The 22,246-nt window shown below is 53.0% G+C and overlaps 1 protein-coding gene across 1 annotated transcript; it reads left to right on the top strand.

Annotated features, from left to right (window-relative positions):
• Positions 1-2,498: 2,498 nt before the first annotated feature.
• LOC114897987 (fatty-acid amide hydrolase 1-like) lies at positions 2,499-16,566 on the top strand. The gene is made up of 10 exons (XM_029227012.1): positions 2,499-2,506; positions 5,236-5,297; positions 5,684-5,930; positions 8,287-8,327; positions 8,750-8,874; positions 9,855-9,997; positions 10,220-10,319; positions 11,977-12,087; positions 14,868-15,047; positions 16,438-16,566. Exons 1-10 carry the CDS (start codon positions 2,499-2,501, stop codon positions 16,564-16,566), a joined length of 1,146 nt encoding a protein of 381 aa, XP_029082845.1.
• The last annotated feature ends 5,680 nt before the right edge of the window (positions 16,567-22,246 follow it).

Here is a 22,246-nt window from a genome sequence, read left to right as displayed (position 1 = left end):
CGTCCAGCGAGGAATCTCCAGTACTAGACTTTGCAAACCACTTTGACACGTTCGATCAGTCACAGCACCTTCTCCATACACTGCACAAATCTTTTTGTGCGTTTTTACCTTTCTTGAAATAATAAAACATAATATTGCGGAAAATGTTGCTTTTTTTCTTCCGTCTTCAATATTAAAATGGCTACACAGGGCTTCCCTGGTGGCGCAGTGGTTGAGAGTACGCCTGCCGATGCAGGGGACGCGGGTTCGTGCCCCGGTCTGGGAAGATCCCGCGTGCCGCGGAGCGGCTAGGCCCGTGAGCCATGGCCGCTGAGCCTGCGCATCCGGAGCCTGTGCTCCGCAATAGGAGAGGCCACAACAGTGAGAGGCCCGCGTACCGCAAAAAAAAAAAAAAAATGGCTACATAAAAATTCACCAATTTTGGTAGATCTTTTTTTAAATGCAGGGTGATATGACAGCTGTCACATACAATCTAACAAAATTGTTTCAAATGAAGTTAAAGACAACTAAGTGCTACCAGAGCCATCTTACGGAAAAAAACGAACGAACAATTTGGCCCACCCAGTATATGCTAAAATGGCTTAAAAGCAATATAAGTTGAGGCTCAATTCTTTCATCAGATTATTCTAATAATTTCCAAATAATTTGTTGATGTTTAGAAAATTTGTGGGGATTGTCTGATGTGGTTGTCATCTTTTGAAGATGTCCCTATCTTTCAAAGCTCTCTCAATAAACTGAGTCATTAGGTGACTTGCAGTCTCATTAAGTAGAGACTTTCTCTCAACACCAATGCATCCATTCTCGGGCTGAGTCTAGCTCAGCTTCTGCTGAAACAGTAGCAGTGACACTCACAATTCCTAGGTCTTCTAATGCCCTCCGAGATTTTATATATTCACGCATCTCTGTTGTCAACTAAGTCATAAAACTGTTATTAGAATGTCATATAAATTACATCGAACCTGATCTTACAGGCCTTGGGAGAACCTGTGTAACACGGTGGTTAAGCGTGTGGTAGTTAAGAGAGTGCTGGGCTGCCTGTGTTCGAATCCTGACTCTGATGCTTACATTTAAAATCATTTCTCTGTGCCTTAACCTCCTCATCTCTACAATGGGGTGATGATTATAATTATAGTACACAAGTAAGTTAATAAATGTTTACAGTGGGTATACAGCAAGCACTATCTAAGTGATAGTTCTCATTTTAGCAATAAAACTAATGTCCTTGCTGAGTGGGCTTTTAGTGAGTTTCAGTGAATTTATTCTAATAGATTTGTTCCATTCATCAGGGCTGGTGAAAAGCTTCCTCGGGCCCTTGAAAGCCCCCCACCCCAGCACTGGCAGAGGAGCAGTCCCAGCAGAGGCCTGCAGGGCCCCCATTTGTGTCTCCTGGCCTGCTCTCCCCACCTCTCCCCAGCTTCCGGAGAGGCTGCCATTTTCACCAGTGGCCACGCAAGGACAGCTGCAGGGGAACACTAGCCTCAGGGGTCCGGATGGACGCCGGGCACTTGCCCTCAGGGTGTCACCAGGGGTGCCACCTCCCCAGGTAGCTATGTGGGAATCGGGGTTGGCGTTCAGTCTTGATGGAGTGCCCGTGGACCGGCGAGTGCTGGGTGGTCCCTGGTGGGGCTGGTGGGGCTCCTCAGGACTGGGGAGAGAAAGGCAAGGGATGAGCACAGGCTGGCCCTCCATGGCCCCTGAGGGAGTCAGAGGCTGTGCCTAGAGGAGCCCTTTACTTGCTGGGCTGTGAAGAGAGGATGCAATCCCAGGGGAGGGGCTAGGGCAGCTGGGACAGTGCAATGCTCAGGGCAGTGGCTCTTTGCTAGGTGACTCAGAAGGATTTCAATATTTTTTAGGCACGGAGGGTGCAGCTGTTGAGGTGCATTCTAGCCAAATGCTCGCTCTGTCCAGGGTGATGCATATCTGGGCCCTCCTGAAAGTCCTTGTGTTACTGACTAGGGTTCTTGGCCTTCCCCAGTCAATAGAAATCGACTAGAGGCCAGACAAGAAATGCAGGCAAGGCTTTATTGGGGCCCCTGCTGCAGTGGGGGAGAGAGAACAAACAACAGGTTCCCTTGCTTTCTCGCTCCCTGAAGGGGGGCAAGCTTGTTTCTAATATGGGGTGAGGGTAGGGGTGTGTCCAGGGGTCAGGCCAGAGGGGTGGCTTAGGTGTTTTGCCCACCCCTTAGGTGGTGCCGTGTGCAGGGGGCATGCGCAGTGCCCTGCTTTTTCTCCCGACACCCTGCTTTTGCTCCAGGTTCTGCAAAAGTGGCAGTTGGGTTTTTGGTCTCTTTGTATCTTTTGGGTCCAAATTTTGCCCCAACTATGCATGTATGCAGTCATTTTTAGTCCCATACAGTTTCTTTGTATTTTGTTGCTGGAGGAGAGGTGTGTCCAGGTGCAAGCACTGCAGCGCAGCAGCAAAGGGGCCCAGGTCCCAGCCTGTCTCACTTGTGGCAAACAGGCTGGGGAGCTCTGAGCTGAGGCACGGAGATGGCAACATGGCACAGTGAGTAGAAGGATTGGGCAGCAGTATACGGGAGGGGAATAGGCAAGAAGAGGCTGGTGAGATGGGCCCACCAGGACCCAGGCAGAGAAAGGGCCTAGGGCAGTGCCTGGCACCCAGGAAGTGCTTCATCAGAAAAGCTCCCCTCCCGAGAGCCATTAGAGGGTAGCGGTGAAGCTACAGATGACTTGGGCTTAAGTGTCCCCACCTTTACGACCTGGGGCAAGAAAGTTAACCTCTGTGTCCCAGTTGCCTTCATTGGTGAAACGGAAATGATAATAAAAGCACCCATTTAAGGGTTTTGGTGAAGATTTAACAGGCAGAGTGCTTGACGTGTTCCTAGTGCTGGGTAAGTACTGGGTAATTGCGAATATTGGTGTATCTATGTGTGAACACGTTATATGTTTATGGTGAAAGTCTTTAAACCATCCTGAAGAGAATGGTGTTGCAACTTTATTCTGAGGGCAACTGGGACCTGTAGTCAGATTTGGGTTTTATAAGGTCTGGAAAGGATCACCCAGGCTGTAGTGAAGAGGCTGAGCTGGAGGGGTAGAGTCTTGAGGCAGGGAGGCCAGTGAGGAGGCTGTAAGAAAACTGAGAGACAGAGAAGGTTCTAGGCAGGAAGGAGTCCGAGGTGGGAGATTTGAAGGAGGCAGGACCACCTATTGGCATTGTGTGTGGATAAGAGAATGGTCACTGGGGCTGCACAGGCCGGCGTGAATCCAGGTCCTTGGGTAAACAGCTCTCTGTGCTTCAGTGTCTTCTGCTGTAAAATGAGAAAATACCATGACCTACCTCCTAGGGTTGCTGTGAGGAGTAATATGAACTATTATATGTAAAACGCTTGGAATGGGGCCTGGCACGTATGAAGTGTTGTAACACATCTATCTTACGTGTGATTGTGTTAGCATTTGTCAATCCATGGTCAGAACTTGGGTCTGTCACTATTATGACATAGTGTGAGTGTGTTTCGTGTTTGGTAACTGCAATCATTGCTGCTTTTGTTGTGGTCATCCATTTACAATGCTTGGTGTCTTGTAGAAATAAAATACAGTGTGTGTGTGTGTGTGTGTGTGTGTGAAAAGAAAAAAAGAAAAAAGAACTTGGGTCTGAGGATCCAGGGTGATCTTGAGGTTCACTGCATTGGTGACACAAGTAGCATCAGTTGGGAATCTCATGAAGAACAGGTTTGACAGAAGAATGATGAGTCCTGGATGACTGTGGGTCCGTGGGTGGGTAAATGGGTCTGAGGCCTGGTGGGAGGTGGGCCTGGACTGGAGAAATGGGGAGATCTGGGCACTGTGGGGCCCATGTGGCCACTGAGGTTGCCCAGGGAAGGTGGACACGTAAGGAGAGAGGAGGGCCAGAGGAGACTGAGCGGGAATTGCTGGAGAACAGGGGAAAGTCAGGGGAGTTGAGGGCAGGGAGAGTTTCCAGAAGGAAGGTGTCTCAGAGTCAGACGCTGCAGAGGAGAGTAAGGTGAGGATAGGAAGAATCCAAGCAGCCTAGGAGCCCCCAACCTCCCAAGAAAACCCCTTTGTCTCCCCTGCTCCCTTCCAGGACCAAGAAAGCTCCACCCAACCCACACTCCAGCTTGCCGGTGGCAGGGCCTCAGCTGGGACCGTGGAGGGCAAAGGGAGACAGCTTCGCCTTCTTGAGTGCCCGCTGTGTGCTAGGTCCTTGTCACGTCACCCTTGCCCCTGACCGGAGTCCTGAGGGCTGATTCAGGCCCTCCCTCACACCCCGAAGGGCTGAGTTTAGAGCGGCCGGGGAGCTTGTCTGTGCTCAACTGCATGGCTGACTCCTCATTGACTTCCGGTCCTTTCCTCTCTGAGGAGACCTAGGCCACGGGAGGGGAGCTGAACAGTGCTGTGGTCAAGGATGGCTCCCAGCTCTCCTGCCACCCACGCTGGACCTTGCCCTTCCCCAGGGTCAGACCAGCAGGGGTGGAAGGACTGGAGAAGAAGGAAAGGAGGGATGCCAGGCTGAGTCCTGAAGGCAAACCTCACAGAACTGAGCCTCACTTTCCGTAACCCCTGTGTCCCAAGATGTGCCTGTAGAGTCACTCCCACTCCCCTGGTGTCTCTGCTGGATAGCGGTACGAGGAGGGAGGCAGGCCTTCTCTGTGCCGGGCCCTGGGCTGGACTCTGGGGAGGCAGGCACAGAAGAGGACACCTGTGTCCCTGTAGGGCTTTCGTGACGGCCGGGAGGCAGACCAGGAGGCGTCTTTAATGCTAAGGACGAGCACAGGGACACGTGGTGAGCACACTGTGTCCACTGGAGCACGTGGGCGTGACGTTGAGTGGGGGGGGTCCTGAGTGGAGCAGTATGACATCTGCCCACCCCCCAACTCCATGGGAGCCAGAGCTGGACCCCAAGCCCATTCTTGGAGCTTCCCCAGGAGAAGCTGGCCCAGAAGCTGCGGGCTGACAAGCTGAGTCTGGAGAGCATCCTCTGTAGCTACTTGGGGGGCGGGGGGGGGCGGGGGGGGGAGGTCGGGGTCAGGGCCCAGCCCCGGGGCTCTGGGTGGAGTGGGGGATGTCACCCGTCGTTGTTCTGCTTAGAGAAGTTGTGGGACAGGTGTGACCCTGTGGCGCTGCAGCCAGCTTGGGAGGTGACTCGTGCCACAGTCATCTGTCACTTCTGCTCTGAGTCAGGGTGGGCAGAGGGGATGGGGTGACTCAGTGCCCTGTGCCTGGCCGCCCCCTGAGCCCCCCTCTGGTCTCCCTCAGCGCTGCTCAGGCACTGAAAGTGCACCAGGAGGTGAACTGCCTGACAGATGTCCTAGGGGAATGTGAGGAATAACGGCAGGCATTGAAGAAGGTAAAGAAGAGACAGCGAGGCCTTCTCTGCGGGGTCCCACCAGCCTCAAGGCTACCTATGACTGCGTGGTGAGCCCTGGGGGTACACGTGCATGTATACACATGAGCATCTGAGTGTGTGACATTGGGCAAGTTACTTAATCGAGGCTGTACAGTTAGAAAGTGGCCAACTGGGAAACCGAACCAGTGGTCGGGCTCCCAAACCCCATCTCTTAACCACCGTGCTGTGCTCTTCTACCACCTGTGAATCCTTCTAAGCGTGCAGCACTTGAGTCTCAGAGGGCAAGAGGATGCATGTGAGTGCGAGCGGAGTGGGGATGAGAGTCTGTCCGCTGGCTGATTCCACCCTGACCCCCAGGGGCTGGAGCTCATGTCACTTCCCTGCAGGGCCATGACTCGACGTGTGGCCTGGTCCAGTTCCTGGAGAAGCCGGTGGCCAAGGGTGGGGTCATTGTGAAAGGGCTCAAGGCCCGGGTAGCTATTCCCTTCGTTAAGACCAACATCCCCCAGACACTGCTCAGTTCTCTGCAACAGGCAGGCCGGGGCCGGGGCTGGGCCCAGGACGAAGAAGCAGCTGAGAGCCCAGACTCAGGGCTGAGGGTGAGGTGAGGGCCGGTCACGCAGACCTTGGGACCAAGGTTCTTGGGTAAGTCTTCTCTGCCCTCTGAGCCTCAACTTCCTCATCTGACAACGTGTGGGTGGACTCCATGCTCCCTAAGGGCCCTCAGGTCCAAAGGTTCTGGAAAGTTACATCTCTGTTTCTATTCCAGCTTCTCTCTAATTGTTCTTATTCTCTATTCTCCTCCCCTCCCCTGCACCCCACTCAGCTGTTGGTGTATCTATTTCTACCTGTTTTTGGAACCTGTTCCCAGTTCTGATAGCAGAGCTGTGGGCTCCTTGATCCTTATTTGAGGAGTCGTGGTTGGTGACTCTTGCAGCAGCAGCCCCTCACCTCAGCTGAAGGGACACCAGGAGGTTTCCAGCACCCCGGGTGGAGCTCACCAGCCCTGGGGGTGACTCTGAGGGAGGCCGGCCTCTCTGTGGGCGGGCCAGTCTTCTCCAGTTAAACCTTCCCCTCCCAGCCCCTTTTCTTCTGCTTCCCTCAGCTTTGATTGCAGCAACCCCATCCATGCACAGATTCAACCCTTTGAACTTAAAGAAGACACCTGGGGGCTCCTCAGGGGGTGAGGGAGCTCTCCTGGCAGGAGGGAGTTCCATCCTGGGCATGGGTACCAACACTGGTGGCAGTGTCTGCACTCCAGCCAGCTTTAGTGGTGTCTGTTCAGAGGTGCCTGCCTCCGAACCACAGGATACTGCCTCAGGTACTCGGTGGTGGGTTCCTCCAGCCCAGCCTGGAGGAACTAGGGGTCTGGTCCGCACATCAACTCTCATTAGCTCAGTACTAGGGGAAGTGGGTCAAGGTAGGAGGGCTTCAAGTAACTCCTGCCTCAGCCACAGCTAAACACACCGTGTTTGGTATATGGGTGGCAGTGGAATAGACTGTCCACTCATTCATTACTTCATTAATTCATTCGTCTGTATATGCATCCATCTACCTACCCTTCCCCTTACTCATACATCAACCCATCCATTTATCCATCTATAACAATTCCTCATCCATTCATCCACCCATGCAGTCATCATCCCAGTCTCTATCCATCAAGCAATTTCACCATTCATCTGCCATTTAATTTATTGGGCAAAGACAGACACTCTACTAGGTACTTGGGATGCATCAGTGAACAAAATGGACAAACATCCCAGCCCTTGAAGAACTTACACACATCCTTCCTTCCATTCATTCATTCATTCATTCATCCATCCACCCATTTACCTCTCCATCCATCCACTCAACTGGTCATCAATCAATCCATATGTGCCTCCATTCATCCATCCACCCACCCGCCTCTCCATACGTATTTCCATTAATCTTTCCATCTATCGTGCATTCATCCGTACATCTAGCCACCCCTCCGCCTATCCTTCAACCCCACTCTGAGTACCTACGTTGTGCGGGCCCTGTAATGGGGACCCAGGACACTCTCAGACCTATAGCCCCTGTTGTGCTCTCAGACGTCCGGATGGCTTAGTCAGCAACTGATCGAGGCTCTGAGAGAGCCTCAAATCCAGGATGAAGCTGACGTTTTCTTCGACAGAGATTTATTAAAAGTCTAGATTTTAAACTTTCAGAGGCAGGTCAAAGGCAGGGAAGGCTTCCTGGAGGAGGCAGTGTTTGAGCTTGGATTTTTAAAATTAATTAATTTATTTATTTATTTTTGGCTGCATTGGGTCTTCGTTGCTGCACGCGGGCTTTCCCCAGCTGCGAAGAGCGTGGGCCATTCTTTGTTGCTGGGCGCAGGCTCCTCATGGCAGTGGCCTCTCCCGTTGCGGAGCACAGGCCCTAGGCGCATGGGCTTCAGTAGTTGTGGTGCATGGGCTTCAGTAGTTGTGGCACATGGGCTCAGTAGCTGTGGCTCATGGAGTCCAGAGCACAGGCTCAGCAGCTGTGGTGCACGGGCTTAGTTGCTCCGCAGCACGTGGGATCCTCCTGGACCAGGGATTGAACCCATGTCCACTGCATTGGCAGGCGGATTCTTAACCACTGAGCCACCAGGGAAGTCGCTTGAGCTTGGTTTTGAAGGATGGACATGCAGAGCTGGAGAGGCATCTAGAAGGCTGTAATTCTGTAAGCAGCCTATCTTGCCTGGAGCAATATGGGTGTGTGGAAAGGCTAGAAGGGGAAGTTATGGAAGGAGTTGATAGTTTAGAGCCTTGAAGGGCAGTCAAAGAGCTCAGATTTATGCTGCGGGCAGTAGAAAGTCATGGGAGGGTTTGAAATAGCTCCCATTCTTGTGTGCTGGGTCCCGGCGGAGTGCACTGGCTGGGTGCTCAAGCCTCTTTGGCACCCAAGTCCTTCCCTTCAGGTGCTGAGCTGGGCTCTGGGTGGGTGGGGTTTTGCAGGTACTCCGGAGTTGCCTCTGCTGTCGAGGGGAGGAAATCGGGTGAGGTCTTGTCCGCCTCTGGCCACATCCATTCAAAGACAAACCTGCCTGCCTTTCTCCAAGGACATTTCACTTGTCCTGTATCTCAGACAGACTGGCCCCACTGGTGATCAAGGAATCTGGGAGAAGGTTCTGCGTGGCTCCCTAGTCCAGTGACTCTTGCCCCACTGAGAGGTGCTTTAACCTCTCCTAGCAGTCTCTTCATGTTCTGCCCCAGATGAGGGTCTCCTTTCAGGCACTAGAGTCGCTTTAGCCAGTCTGCCGACTCCACCCATCCTCAACCCCTGACCCAGGTTGGCCCCAGGGCCTCTTCCTTTTGCCCTGATCATGGCCCTGGGTCCCACCCTCCGAGGCCAGGCAGTGGGGGTCCCCAGAGCAGAAAGGATGCGGTGTATCTGCCTCCCTCCGTCCCCTCTGTGCAGTGACCACAGCGGCTGGCCCCGTGGCCCGGGACGTGAAGAGCCTGGTGCTGTGCCTGCGAGCGCTGCTGATTGAAGACGTGCACCCGCTGCACCCCACCGTGCCCCCCCTGCCCTTCAGGGAGGAGGTGAGCCAGGTGGGGGGCAGGCCTGGAGGGCTCCCTCCCCCCGCCCCTCATTCCTCATTGGCGGGTCTTCTGTCTGACCATACCCTGTGAAGCCCTCCTTTCTCAGCCCAGGGTGCAGTGAGCAGGAAGCCCACATGCTCAGTCAGTCTGCTGGATGCCCGCTGCTTTGGCTTCTCTGCCGCCCTGAGCCGTAGAAGATATCACCCCCAGAGAGGGAGGGACTCCAGCATCATATACCCAACACACACACAGCGTACTCAGCAAGTGTGGTTTAGAGAGCCTGTTATCGAGTGAAGCTGGGCCTTTAGGCCTCTAGGTAACCCTGGCCAAGTCACGTCTCTTCTCTAGGCCTCAGTCTCCACACTGGTATAATGAAGAGGTTGGACCAGAAGACTGATGGGGTGGAGGTGGGAGCAGGGTGGGCCCCACCCTGTGAGGAAGGCATCCCCCTTCGGTGGTGGGGACTCTGGGGCTCACGCCTATGATTCCCATAGCCAGGGGTTTCTGTTGCCTCCATCAAATGGCTGTAAGGAGCACTGTGTCCTCAAAATCCCCCCTCCCCCACCTCCCACACCCGGTGGCTCCTCCCTGCCCTGCCTCCCCTTTGAGAATTGCCCGGCCAGTCTCTTCACCCCCGTGAGCCTCAGGTTTCTACCGCACCGGGTGGCTGTGCAGGTTAAGTGAGCTCACAGTAAAGCACTTGGCAAGGGGCAGGGTCACAGCTAAATAGGCATCTCGAATTCTGTCTCATCTCTGTGTGGGCTGAGGGAGTGGGCATGGCACGAGGCTTCTCACGCCCTGCTGCGGGGCTGAGGTGGATGGAGGTGAGGGGTGAGGTGGTACCCTCTCTCTAAATCCTGAGGGATACAGAGAGAACACAGGGCAGAGCAGGACGAGCTCCAGGCCCTGACTCGGCCTGTGTCTCCCCAGGTCATCCCCTTCGCTACCGCCGTGCCGTGTATGCCTTCTTACACCTGTAGGGCGGGGGTCCGTTTGCTGAGGGAGGGGCCACTCTTCTGGAGAAGGTGTACATCTGCTGGGGCTCAGATATGCGGCATGGTGGAAATGGGGAGGGGGCTGGTGGCAACTTGAGCCCTAGGAGGGGAGCTGCGGGCCTGGGCTGGTGGGATGCCTCTGGCTAATTGTGTGACCTTATGCAGCGAGTCACCCACTCAGGCCCCGTCTTCAGGATGCACACATTCCAGGGGTGGTGCTGGTGGGAGCAGAGTGTTTCTTTGGGTCTGACCTCCTTCCGTGGCTTATCTACCAAGGGGAAGCTGGGCGGTGGGAGCCAGCTGGTGGCTGAAGGCTGTAACTGACCAGCTCTGTGTCTGTGGTTTCTCAGTAAGGGGGACATTGTGGACCCCAACATGAAGGACATGGTCAGCCAGCTCTGCCTGCCAGACCCACTCAAGTGTTTCTTGGCCTGGATCCTGAAGTACACAGTGAGTGTGGGCCCAGAGCGGGAGGGACTCAGGGCGGAAGGGGCCCAGAGAGGACAGGGGCTCAGAAAGGGGAGGGGCTCCCAGGGGGGTGAGGTCGGGTCAGAGAGGAAGAGGAGGCCCAGATAACATGGTGGTTCAGAGAAGGGCTCAACAGGAGAGGAACTGAAAGAGGGGGGATGGGGCCAAAAGAGAGGAGTGCTCTCAGAGAGGGGAGGGGCTTCAGAGAGGCTCAGCGAGGGGGAGTGTCAGTGAGAGGGAAGGGGATTTAGAGCGGGTGGGATCTAGAGGGGGCCCAGGGCTTGGTGCGGTGGTCAGGGGCTTAGGGACGAGCAGAGCAGAGTTGCTCTTCCTGGACCCCCATCCCGGGCAGGCTGGTGTTGCCCTGTGGTTTCTGAAGTCCGTCTCCCTCTCTCTCCCCACCTCTGGGAGCCCTGGACTGGCCAGAATTTGGAAGAGATTCGTGGAGTGGGGTGAGTAGTCGAGTCTCCTCAGGTCCAGCTCACAAGGGTTTTCCATGGGGATTGGATGAGGGTCACGTGGCTGGTGGGGGGGCTTGTCTGCTGGGGACAGGGCTGTTTAGACTTTGGGATCTAATTAGGGTTTTAGAGTCATGCCTGACATGGGGTTAGATTTAGACTTTTGAGTGTGGCTGGGACCGGGGCTGGGGTTAGATTTGGAGTTGAGCTCTGAGTGCGTGCTAGAATTGGGTTAAGCTGGGATAAAGGTTGGGCCTGAGTTGAGGTTGGGTTTGGGTTTGGGTTGGGGTTAAGGTTGGAACTGTGGTGGGGATGTGGCTGGGAGAGGAGGCTGGTTTGGGCTTGGCCTTGCTGTTGGGCTTGGCCTGGTGCGCTTGGAGTTGAGGTGCTGTTTGGAATCGGGGCTGGAGCAGCCTGAGGGCTGACCTGGGGCCTCGCAATTTAGGGGAGGGAACCTGTGGTTTTGAGGGGGACTGTGGGTCCCTTTGGCTGGTGGTGGTGGTAGGGCTCTGATCAGGGGATGTGTACTCTTGGGAACATTGGACAGGCAAGGTGTCTTGGCCAGGGGACAAGATACAGGGTGATTCCCTGTAGCGGCTGCCAGCTGATACGCAGCCGGCATTGAGGCCAGACCCTGCCTCCTGGGTGTCTTGTCCCCATTTGTATGAAAAGGAGTCCTCCCGTGCTGACCTTTGGACTTCTCAGTCTTCCCCATTCCCCAAGGACACCCAAGGACACCCAAGAAACTGTGAGAGCAGCACACAGCGGTGGAGGCGATGCATGCCTGGGGAGGCCTTGAGGGACTGCCGGAACAGGGGCAGCAGGCACCTGAGTGATGACAGGAGTAACCCAACAGGAGGTAGATCTCTGTCTTGGCCGGCAGGGCATGCCCAGCTGCACTAGGATGGTGACCTAGGAGGTTAATGTAGTCTGCCTCCCTGGGGCCAGGTTGATGCATTGTCCCCAAATCACTGTAGCTTCAGACTCCCCTTCCCATCCCTTCGCCTTGGCCCCTGGGAAGACCCTGACATCCCCCCGTCCTGCCCCCATCTCAGTCTGCATCTCACAGCCTGGGAATTCTTCCTGGTGTTTAAGCTGACTCGGCCTGGCAACACCTGACCTTGTCCTGAAAACACTGACCTCTGCCAGTCTTACCCTCCTGCCCACCACTATCCCTGCAGGAATATCAGCAAGAGTTCATAGCCAAGTGGATGTCCCTGGACCTGGACATGTTGCTGGCACCAGCTCTGGAGACCCTGCCTACTATATCGGCTATCCTGCCGTGGCATCAAGTGAGAGGGCACTGAGTCTTGGCGGGGGTGGGGTGGGTGAGACTAGGAGTCCAGGACCTTTGAGTCCTGCCACAGCCTCTGTGGCCTTGACCTCTGATGCTATTCACTATTTTAAAATTTTTCTTAAGTTGAGAAAAAATTCAGATTACATAAATTCACCATTTAAAGCGTACAACTCAGTGGGTTTTAGTATATTCAGAATGTCATGCAACCACCACCACTATCTAGTTCCAGAACATTTTCATCATCCTGAAAAGAAACCCTGTACCTGTTAGCACTCACTCCCAATTTCCATTCACTTTTTTTTTCTGTTTTCTTTTGGCCGCGTCCTGCAGCTTGTGGGGTCTTGATTCCCAGACCAGGGATCGAACCCGTGGCCTCTGCAGTGGAAGCGTGGAGTCCTAACCACTGGACCACCAGGGAATTCCCTCCATTCACTTTTTAAATGAACTTTATTGGAGTATAATTTACATGCAATAAAATTCACCAATTTTGAGTAACTTGATGAATTTTAACAAATGTACATACACATGTATAACCACCACCATAATCAAAATATAGACTATTTCCATCATCCTCCAAATTTCCCTCATGTCCTGTTGCAGTTCACCCCACCCCTACCTCCAGCAACCACTGGTCTGCCTTCTGTCACTACGGTTTTGCCTCTTCTAGGACTTCATATAAATGGAATCATGAGGTATGAGGCTTGGGGGTCTGACTTCTTTCTCTTAGCATATCCATTCACTCTTTTTCTAAAAAAATATTACATTTAAAATATTTATATATTTAGGCTGTGCTGGGTCTTAGTTGAAGCACATGGGTGGGATCTTCCTTGCGGCATGCGGGATCTTTAGTTGCGGCATGCGGGATCTTTAGTTGCGGCATGCGGGATCTTTTAGTGGCAGCATGCAGACTTCTTAGTTGCGGCATGCATGTGGGATCTAGTTCCCCGACCAGGGATCGAACCCGGGCCCCCTGCATTGGGAACGCAGAGTCTCACCCACTGGACCACCAGGGAAATCCTCAAATGTTACGTTTTTATTTATTTTTTGGCCCCATGGCATTTGGGATCTTAGTTTCCTGACCAGGGATTGAACCCGCGCCCCTTGCAGTGGAAGCGCAGAGTCTTAACCACTGGACTGCCAGGGAAGTTCCCCCCATTCACTCTTAACATGCTTTCTGCTGCCTCACTTACAAAGGCGGCCTCAGCCCAGGCCACCTGCAAATGCAAGCCTCAGCACAGGGCAGCAACCCATCCCCAGCGCAGGTGCAGGTCTCAGAGGTGATACCATGCAGAATGCAAACCCACCTCAAGCCTGGAGTCCTCTCCTCTGGGTTCCCCCACATGGCTGCCCAAAGGCACACCCCACATCTGGCTCTGCTCTAGTGCCCTCTGTCCACCTCACTGCTGCTTTGATGCTCACTCCCTGCACACAGGTGGCTGCTGGGAGGAGCTGCCTTTTCAACTCAGGATTGCACTGCGCACTCCAGCCCTCTTGGAGCCCCATGTACTTGAGGGCATGGCTGAATCCTCTGCCGCCCACTAGCTGTGTACCTGTGTACCTGCCTGCCACCTCGGTTTCCCATTTGTACATGCGGGATAGTAATCCGCATCTCACGGGGTGGAGAGGAGTCAAGGACTCAGCAACACAGAGAGGGGAGCACAGTGCCTGGCACTTGAGTAAGGCTTTGCAGAGCGGATTCTTTTTTTAAAAATTTTTATTGGAGTACAGTTGATTTCAATGTTGTGTTAGTTTCAGGTGTACAGCAAAGTGAATCAGTTATATATAATAACAATCAGTTATATATATATCCACTCTTAGATTCTTTTCCCATATAGGCTATTACAGAGTATTGAATAGAGTTCTCTGTGCTATACAGCAGGTTCTTATTAGTTATCTATTTTATATATAGTAGTGTGTATATGTCAATCTCGATCTCCCAGTTTATCCCTGACCCCCCATCCCCTGGTGACTATAAGTTTGTTTTCTACATTTGTGACTGTACTTCTGTTTTGTAGATAAGTTCATTTGTATCCTTTTTTTTTTTAAGATTCCACATATAAATGATATCATATGATGTCTTTCTGTATCTGACTTACCTCACTCAGTATGAAAGTCTCTAGGTCCATCCATGTTGCTACAAATGGCATTATTTCATTCTTTTTATGGCTGAGTAATATTCCATTGTATATATGTACCACATCTTCTTTATCCATTCCCCTGTTGATGGACACTTAGGTTGCTTCCATGTCCTGGCTATTGTAAATAGTGCTGCAATGAACAATGGGGTGCGTGTATCTTTTTGAATTATGGTTTTCTCAGGGTATATGCCCAGTAGTGGGATTGCTGGGTTGTATGGTAGTTCTATTTTTAGTTTTTTAAGGAACCTCCATACTGTTCTCCACAGTGGCTGTATCAATTTACATTCTCACCAACAGTGCAAGAGGGTTCCCTTTTCTCCACACCCTCTCCAGCATTTACTGTTTGTAGATTTTTGATGATGGCTCTTCGGACTGGTGTGAGGTGCTACCTCATTGTAGTTTTGATTTGCATTTCTCTAATAATTAGTGATGTTGGGCATCTTTTCATGTGCGTTTTGGCCATGTGTGCAGAGTGGATTCTGATTTTCTCCTTCCCTCCACTGTGGGGAGCAGGAGATAGCGGTCAGGCTGACCCCCTGCACTGAACTGGCTATTACAAGCAGAGGGCTGCAGTTCCAAGAAGGACTCTGAGGGAGTGCTCACCCACATACTTTCCCACTGAGTCTTTTCTGAGCAGATAATTTTTTGGGCTTACCTGGATCTTCCTGCAGGTAGATCTTCCTACCTGGCCCTGTACAACATCCTGAATTTCCCTGCCGGTGTGGTGCCCGTCACCACCGTGATGCTACAGGATGAGGAGGAACTGGCCTTCTACAGGGGCTACTACAGAGATCGTTCCGAAAAAGATTTCCAAGAGGTCAGTTTCCCTCTCTGCCTCTCTCCCTGTTGGGGTGGGGCCGTTCATCCCTGGTGTTTACACTTTATGACTTCGGATGCAGTTTCGCCCCATCCCTGACACACTATTTGACCTCCAAGTCAACCTCTGTCCTTGTCAGGGGAGAATACTTTGCAAAAGCAGTGGTTTCCTTAACACTTCTGTAGGGAAAGTCGATCCCAGAGGCAGGGTAGGCGGAGCAGGGCGAAGGTCCCTGGTTAGGAGCTTACTCTGTAACTGAACTGGACACTGACCCTCTCTGGGCCTCAGTTTCTTCCCCAGGGAAACGGGATTTAAAACATCTACCTTGCGGGATTGTGCTAAAGTTTAAATGGAAAAAGAGTGAAGCAATTAACATAATGCCTTGTATGTAGGAAGTGTTCAATAAATGCTACTATTACTAATTCAGAGAGGGCTTCACAAAGGAAATATTTCCATGGACCTATTTAATTCATGGTTTAAAATAACAACCCTGACTTGGGTGAGAGAGAGGAAGAGAGAGAGGGAAAGAGAGAGACTGGCTCTGAAAAGTATGCATGTGTCTGAGTCAGACATTAAGTAACTTATTTTTTCTGGAAATTGATTTTAGTGCTAGAGTTACCCAGTGGAACTGCTGACCTGAATTCTGAGAAGATAACAATAATGATACTATCTAATGTGTTTTGAGCTCTTACTCTGTTCCAAGAGCTGTTTAAAAGTGCTGTATATATATTAAATCATTAAATCCCATAACTGTCCTGTGAGGTTTTGCAAATGAGGAAATGGAAGCACAGACAAGTTAAGGGACTTGACCAAAGCCACACACCCAGCTGAAGTGAAGGAGCCAGGACTTGAAGCCGTGTGACCTGGCTCCAGAGACAAAGGCAAATAAGGGCTTATATGATATTGTCATAAAGCAATGAAAACATGTTTGAATGCCTGCGACTATGCTTGGATTTCATGGCAGGGACTCAGGCTCAGCCCCTATGTTCCTGGGCCTGTGTTTGGGGTCAAGGCACCCCTTTCATTGCAGAAGTGTAATGAGACTCTGGGTCAGGGATTTGCACATTCTTCTTTCCTTTGCTGAGAACACTGGGGTGGATTTTATATTTTATATATATTTTATATTTCATCCTTATAGTCAGCTCTCTACATAGGGAGCAAGTTTTATATCTTAACCCTGGAGAATTGTAGCCAAAGCAGAACTGTTTTCCCAGGTTCTGCTGAGAGCTGAGGAAGCCTGGAAATCTAAGATCCAGGACATCTCTACCTTAATATAGACTGGGGGTGAGATATTTGGATTAATGCACACCTGAAGGTGGTGAGGAAGGCTGGACAAGGGGTCTGTGAGCAGGAAGCAGGCTCTGAGTACACAGACCCTCTCTCTATGCAGGTGGTGAGAGGATCTGTGGGGCTTTCGGCGGCTGTGCAGGGCACCGCTTTGCCACGAGAAGAGGAACTGTGTCTCCAGTTCATGAAGGAGGTGGAGGCCTTGGTCAAGAAGCACAGGGAATCCAAGTGACAAAACACTCCTTCTCCTGGAGGCCTTTCTACATCCTCACTTAAGTCTGCTCTCGATGTCCCTTCCTTCTCATGAATACCAGATCTGCCTCATTTCTCCTCCTCCTGGAAGCCCACCAGAGTTTTTCTTTGTTATCCCTCTGCGTGTCTGCTCAATACAGACACCCCAGATTATCCCAAGATAGGGAGCAGAATGAAGTGCTTAATAAACATTTTGACTGGCCAGCCTCGTGATCTCTGGTCTAGGTGGGGAGGTGGGGCTGTAGCCTCCGGGTTCTCTTCTGCCTCCAGCTGCTCTCCTCCAGCTCAGTCCCCAAGATGCTGTCCCACATTGCAGCAGAGGGGAAGGAGCCCCAAACTGAGGGGTTGGAGACCTGGGTCCAAGTCTTGGCTCTGCTACTGGCTTGCTGTGCAATGCTAGGCAAGTTACTTCCCCTCTCTGGACCTCAGTTTTCTCATCTACAGATTGAGGGGGTTAGATTTGATGAGGTACATGGTACCTGCCAGTACTTGACTATTAGTGAGCTGTGATTCCTAGGCACTTCTTTGATCAAGAACTTGCCGTGGCTCCCACTGCTTTCTAGAGAAAGTTACATAGAGCAAGGCCAAGGGAGTGAAGCAAAGTCAGAACAGACCCTGTGTTGGGACTTAAACCCTGCTCACAGTCCAGCTGCTAATTAAAAAAAACAAATTATTTATTTTATTTATTTTTTTTGGCTGCATTGGGTCTTTGTTGCTGTGCATGGGCTTTCTCTAGTTGCGGGGAGCAGGGGCTACTCTTAGTTGTGTTGCGGGGGCTTCTCATTGTGGTGGCTTCTCTTGCTGTGGAGCACAGGCTCTAGGCACGTGGGCTCCAGTAGTTGTGGCACGTGGGCTCAGTAGTTGTGGCACACGGGCTTGGGTGCTCCACGGCGTGTGGGATCTTCCCAGACGAGGGCTCGAACCTGTGTCCCTTGCATCGGCAGGCAGATTCTTAGCGACTGCACCACCAGGGAAGTCCCCCAGCTGCTGATTTTTTTGGCCTGACACCCAGCACCTCCTGAGGGCCTCCACAGCCTCCTATGGCATGGCTCCACCATAGCACAGCCTCCCTCCATTCCCTCAAATGGGAGCCTTCTTGCCAGCACAAAGGGTGCTTCTGCCTCTGTTCATACTGTTCTCTTTACATAAACATCACCACGGTTTTCTCTGCCCTTCAAGCCCTGTTTCAAATGCCACTTCCTCCAGGAAGCCTTATTTGAGCCCTCCAACTTCCCCATGATCTTCCCTCCACCTGAACTCTCTTGAGGTTCTCCCCCATCAAAACTTCCCCTTCCTCTATCCCGTTCCTCTTTGTAGCCCTAGTTCCAATCAATCTGGCAAACTAATGAACTCATTCCTCCCTGTGTTTGATAGCCCAGATTTCCTGGAGATAATATATATATTTTTTGGTTGCATTGGGTCTCCGTTGCTGCGTGGTGTGCGGGCTTCTCACTGCGGTGGCTTCTAGTTGTGGCATGCGGGCTCAGTAGTTGTGGCACGCGGGCTCAGTAGTTGTGGCGCACAGACTCAGTTGCTCCGCGGCATGTGGGATCTTCCCGGACCAGGGCTCGAACCTGTGTCCCCCTGCTTTGTCAGGCGGATTCTTAACCACTGTGCAACCAGGGAAGCCCAGGAGATAATATCTTAATGCAGATGAATGGAATTCATCTATCCATCCATCCATCCATCTGTCCTACATTTGCTGAGTACCTCCTCTGAACACAAATGATGGGATTTTAGGCAGAAAAAGGCCTGAGTTTAACTAAGATGGAGACCCCAGGAATCACACCAGAAAGGCAGCCCTGACTCTACTTACAATAGAAGGAATCATTTGGGTTGTTCATGTGTAGGCTGGACAGGGCTATTGCTGACCTCACCATGGCCTCCTTCTCTCTCCAGGCTCTACTGCAGAGTCTGAGATCTCTGCTGGAGAAGGTTCCTCATGGTTCCCCCTCAGTCAGGGTTCGTAGGGCTGGCTCCTACTCTGTCCTTCCTCCCCCATAAAAGGGAAGTCTAAGAGGCTCAGAGATGTGGGGGGCAGAGAGGTTTTCTATCTCGAGTGCCTCCTGCCTCCTTTCCCTGCGTCCCGCTGGCTGCACCAGTCTGGGCACCAGGGGGCAGCATTGAGCTTCACACAGTCCAGACATTACCTGGCCGCCTCCCGTCATCAGGTCTTTCCCAGACTTAACTCCATTGCGCAGATCGAAGATCAGGAAACTAGCGCGTGGAGATGAGATTGGAGGACCAGGAATAAGCCAGGTGCATTTGCAGATTTTAGGAGATGGGGGCAGAATCCTATTTTTGGCTGAAATCAGCCTGGGGAAAGGGAGTGGCAGATACCAGCCCAAGGGGCAAAGTGGGAAACCTCATTCTGGGCAAGACTTCCCTACAGGCTGGGCTTCTCTCATTTCTCTTGAGCTTACGTTTGGGGTCAACAATTGCCTTTCTCCCCAGTCCCAGCTCCATCTCCTGTGCTGACCTCTAATCTCTCACTTCCTGCCAGCACCATCTTCAGCTGAAATCACTCCCTGGTCTGTGTGACTGTGGGCAGGTCATTGGCTTCCTCAGAGCCTTTCTTCATAGGGGCTTCTGTGAGGCCTGCGTGGGTGCATATGGGACCTCCAGGGACAGGGCAACGCATCCCTCTCCCCTTCCCACTCCATCAATACTTCCATCGTGGAGGGCTTCATCTGAGTGTCCACATGTCCAGGTTCCGGCTCTGCCTCCTCCGAGGCCTTGGGCAAGTCTCCCAGCTTCTCTGAGCCTCAGTTTCTTCTGTAAGATGGAAATAATGATTACATATGACACGGCCTCAGGATGAGACATCCACAGAAGGTGACGGCCAGGTGGAAGAGGACATGGGCTGCCCCTCCTCAGCCTGGGAGTCACAATGGGGATAGAGGCTGGTTCAGGTCTAGGAGTCTGTGTCCAGAATTCCCAGGGAAGAGCCAGCTCCTCCTGGGGAAGCCAGTCTGAGAGCCTGAGGTTGGTTCACTCATGGGGAGGAGTTTAGCTCAGTAACAGGAAATTTCCCGGGGGGAAGGGGTGGTTGGTTCTACAAAGGCTGGGACTGAGGCCCCTGACTAGGACCCTTTGAGTTCTGGTCCAGTTTCTGCACTGTGGGATGCAGATAAGACCTATCTCCTTTCTGGGCCTCAGTTTCCCCTTTGGCTGCAAGGGGAAGGGGTGTCCGTCCCCTCCCCATTCAGTTCCAAGGCTCTGACGGTCAGCCTCGCTTCGCTGCCCAGCGGCTGTCCGGGACTCTGTGCCCCACCCACCGCGATCGGGTATATCCCCGCGCCAGGTCTCCCGTGGGCCGGACAGACAGACCCGGCGGAGGCGGCCCTCCCCGCCCGCACACTGACGGACAGACGGCCGGACGCAACCCGCCCTGAGACAGGCTGGCTCCCTGGCCGCTCCGTCGCTCGCAGCTCCGCGCACTGGCCGCCCCGCCCGCCGCCCTCCCCGGGCGCCCGCATTAAAGCGCATATGCAAGCCATGAATTATCAACTGAAAGGAGTCAATTACCGGCTCTAAAAACGAGTGTCTGCGCCCGGAGCGCCCGGGGCCATCCGCCTATTTACGGAGCGATTTCCCCCGCCCGGCCTCGGGAGGGAGAGACTGGAGAGACGGGGCCCGAGACCGGGAGGGAGAGAGTGACGACGGGGAGAGAGGCTGGGAGAAAGAGATCCAGAGACCCGTAGAGACAGGGAGAGAGAAACTGGGACGGGAGGGCGAGACCGAAAGCCTGAGATCTAGAGAAACGCGCGGAGAATCAGACAGGCAAAGGCAGCTTGGTTCCTCCTTCCCCTGAGCGGGGGCGGGAGAGGTGAAGCCCCAGGACCGCAGAGGCCCATTCCCTCTCCCCCAGGGTCCAATTCTCCTGTGCTGGGGGAGGCTGGACTCCTGGGGCCCTGGGGGTGGATCTGGGGCTCAGAGTGTGATAGGGTGAGGAGCACAGTTTGCAGAGGGGCCTGTCCTGGCAGGACACTGTGTTGTCAGGTCACCAGGAGGAGTGCGTGAAGAGCAGGGACAAAGTGAGGACAGAGCCTGATGCGCGGGTGTCTGTGCGGCCTCTCAGCATTGAAAGAGAAGAGGTGAAACCAACCCCAGTGGACTCAGGAAGTCTTGTCTGCCTCCCAGGTTCTCTCCCAAGTGGTTCCCTCTCTGGAAATGCTTTTCCTACTGGGCTCCTACTCATTCTTTGACTCCAGGCCTCCCCAGCTGCTCTGCCTGCCTTAGCCTCAGCACACACCCCATGTTCCATGATCCAGGTGTGACTTTTCCATGTGATCAGTGAGTACCGTAAGGGCAGGGCCTTGGTTAGTATTGTGCCCTGTGAAGGGAGAGACGTAAGTATTTGCTAAATGAATGGATCAAGGAGTGAGCTGGGCTAGAGGGGACCTTGGTCTGGCCTGAGGATGTGACCAAGGACCAGAGTTTGGATGGGAAAGGCCAAGTGTAAAGCACTCTGTTCTGATCACATGGAAGGCTTCAAGCAACCTTGGTGCTAGGGTGAGTTCACAGTAACTGAGTCCAGCCCTTGCTGTGCAGAGGGTGAGTGAGAGGAGGGCAGGAGCAGTGGCAGGGAGGGGAGGGGTTGGCGGCAGGAGACCTGAGGCCTGGCTCACCAGCACCAGCAGATTGCTGCCAGAGCCCCCAGGGCTCTGCCTTTAGTGCTTCAGGGCCTCTTCTTCCGCAGTGGGTGGGGCCAGGGAACCCCCAGGAAGGAGGAAGGAGGAAGGAGCAGGGTCTAAACGGCAGAGGGAAAAGTCTAAGCTTAGAAATCAAGCAGAGCCTTTTTCTTCTAGCTGTGTGGCCTCTGATAGCCTCTTAACTTCTGAGCCTCAGGTTCCTTACCTATAAAATGGGGACAGTGCAATCACTTTTACACTGAGTGTAAAATGAATGTTCTCACATCTGCACAGCACTTTCCCTCAGAGGAAAAGACCCTGCCTAAAGTGAGAATAGCTACCATCTATTGAGGCTTACAGGTGCCAAGTGCTGTGACTAGTGGGTTATCTTTCTCTTCTTCTCAAAAGCTTTCTGAGGTTGTGAAGTCACTTTGCAGACAAGGAAATTCAAAGAAGGGCAGGGTTTGGGAAGTGGTAGCGTCGTTTTGAAGTCAGGTCTGACTCCAGAGCCTCCTTAACCCCCATGACATGGGGCCTCCCAGACTTGGCCCGTGCACCCCTGTCCTGTTCCTTCAGCCCTTCCAGTCTGACTGAGCCCAGGTCTACTGAGGGGGCCACAGCAAGTTGGGCAGGATAGCTCAGGTCCAGCAGAGGCGGCTTGTGGGGTCTTGTTCCCACCACAGTGTGCATGGGCCGGCTTCCGGCCTGATGGGTCTGCAGCCCCGCCATGCCATTAGCTGGCAGCCAGAGGGGGTGTCCACAAGCGCCAACGCTGGGGTTCCTGCGGCTGCTCGCCTATTACTGGCTGGTGGCTTCCCAGTGATTTATTAGGCCTTCTTCATTTCCCCTTGGTCCGCTATAAACATATTTATACCACCAGAGTGACCGATAAATTTCCCTTATGAATCCTGTTATCTCCCCCATTAACCATCCGTCACCTTTTATGCGGCCACAATGGGCTGGGCCAGGGCATGGGGGGCTGGGTGGGAGGCCCTCGGCCTGCAGCCCTTGGGCCTAGTGAACTCT

The sequence above is a fragment of the Monodon monoceros genome, unplaced genomic scaffold, assembly GCF_005190385.1.
Source record: "Monodon monoceros isolate NGI ecotype Baffin Bay Population unplaced genomic scaffold, NGI_Narwhal_1 Super_Scaffold_18, whole genome shotgun sequence".
NCBI classification, from domain to species: Eukaryota; Metazoa; Chordata; class Mammalia; order Artiodactyla; family Monodontidae; genus Monodon; species Monodon monoceros.
The sequence above is the reverse complement of the archived record's forward strand: the minus strand, read 5'-3'. Positions and strand labels throughout refer to the sequence as shown.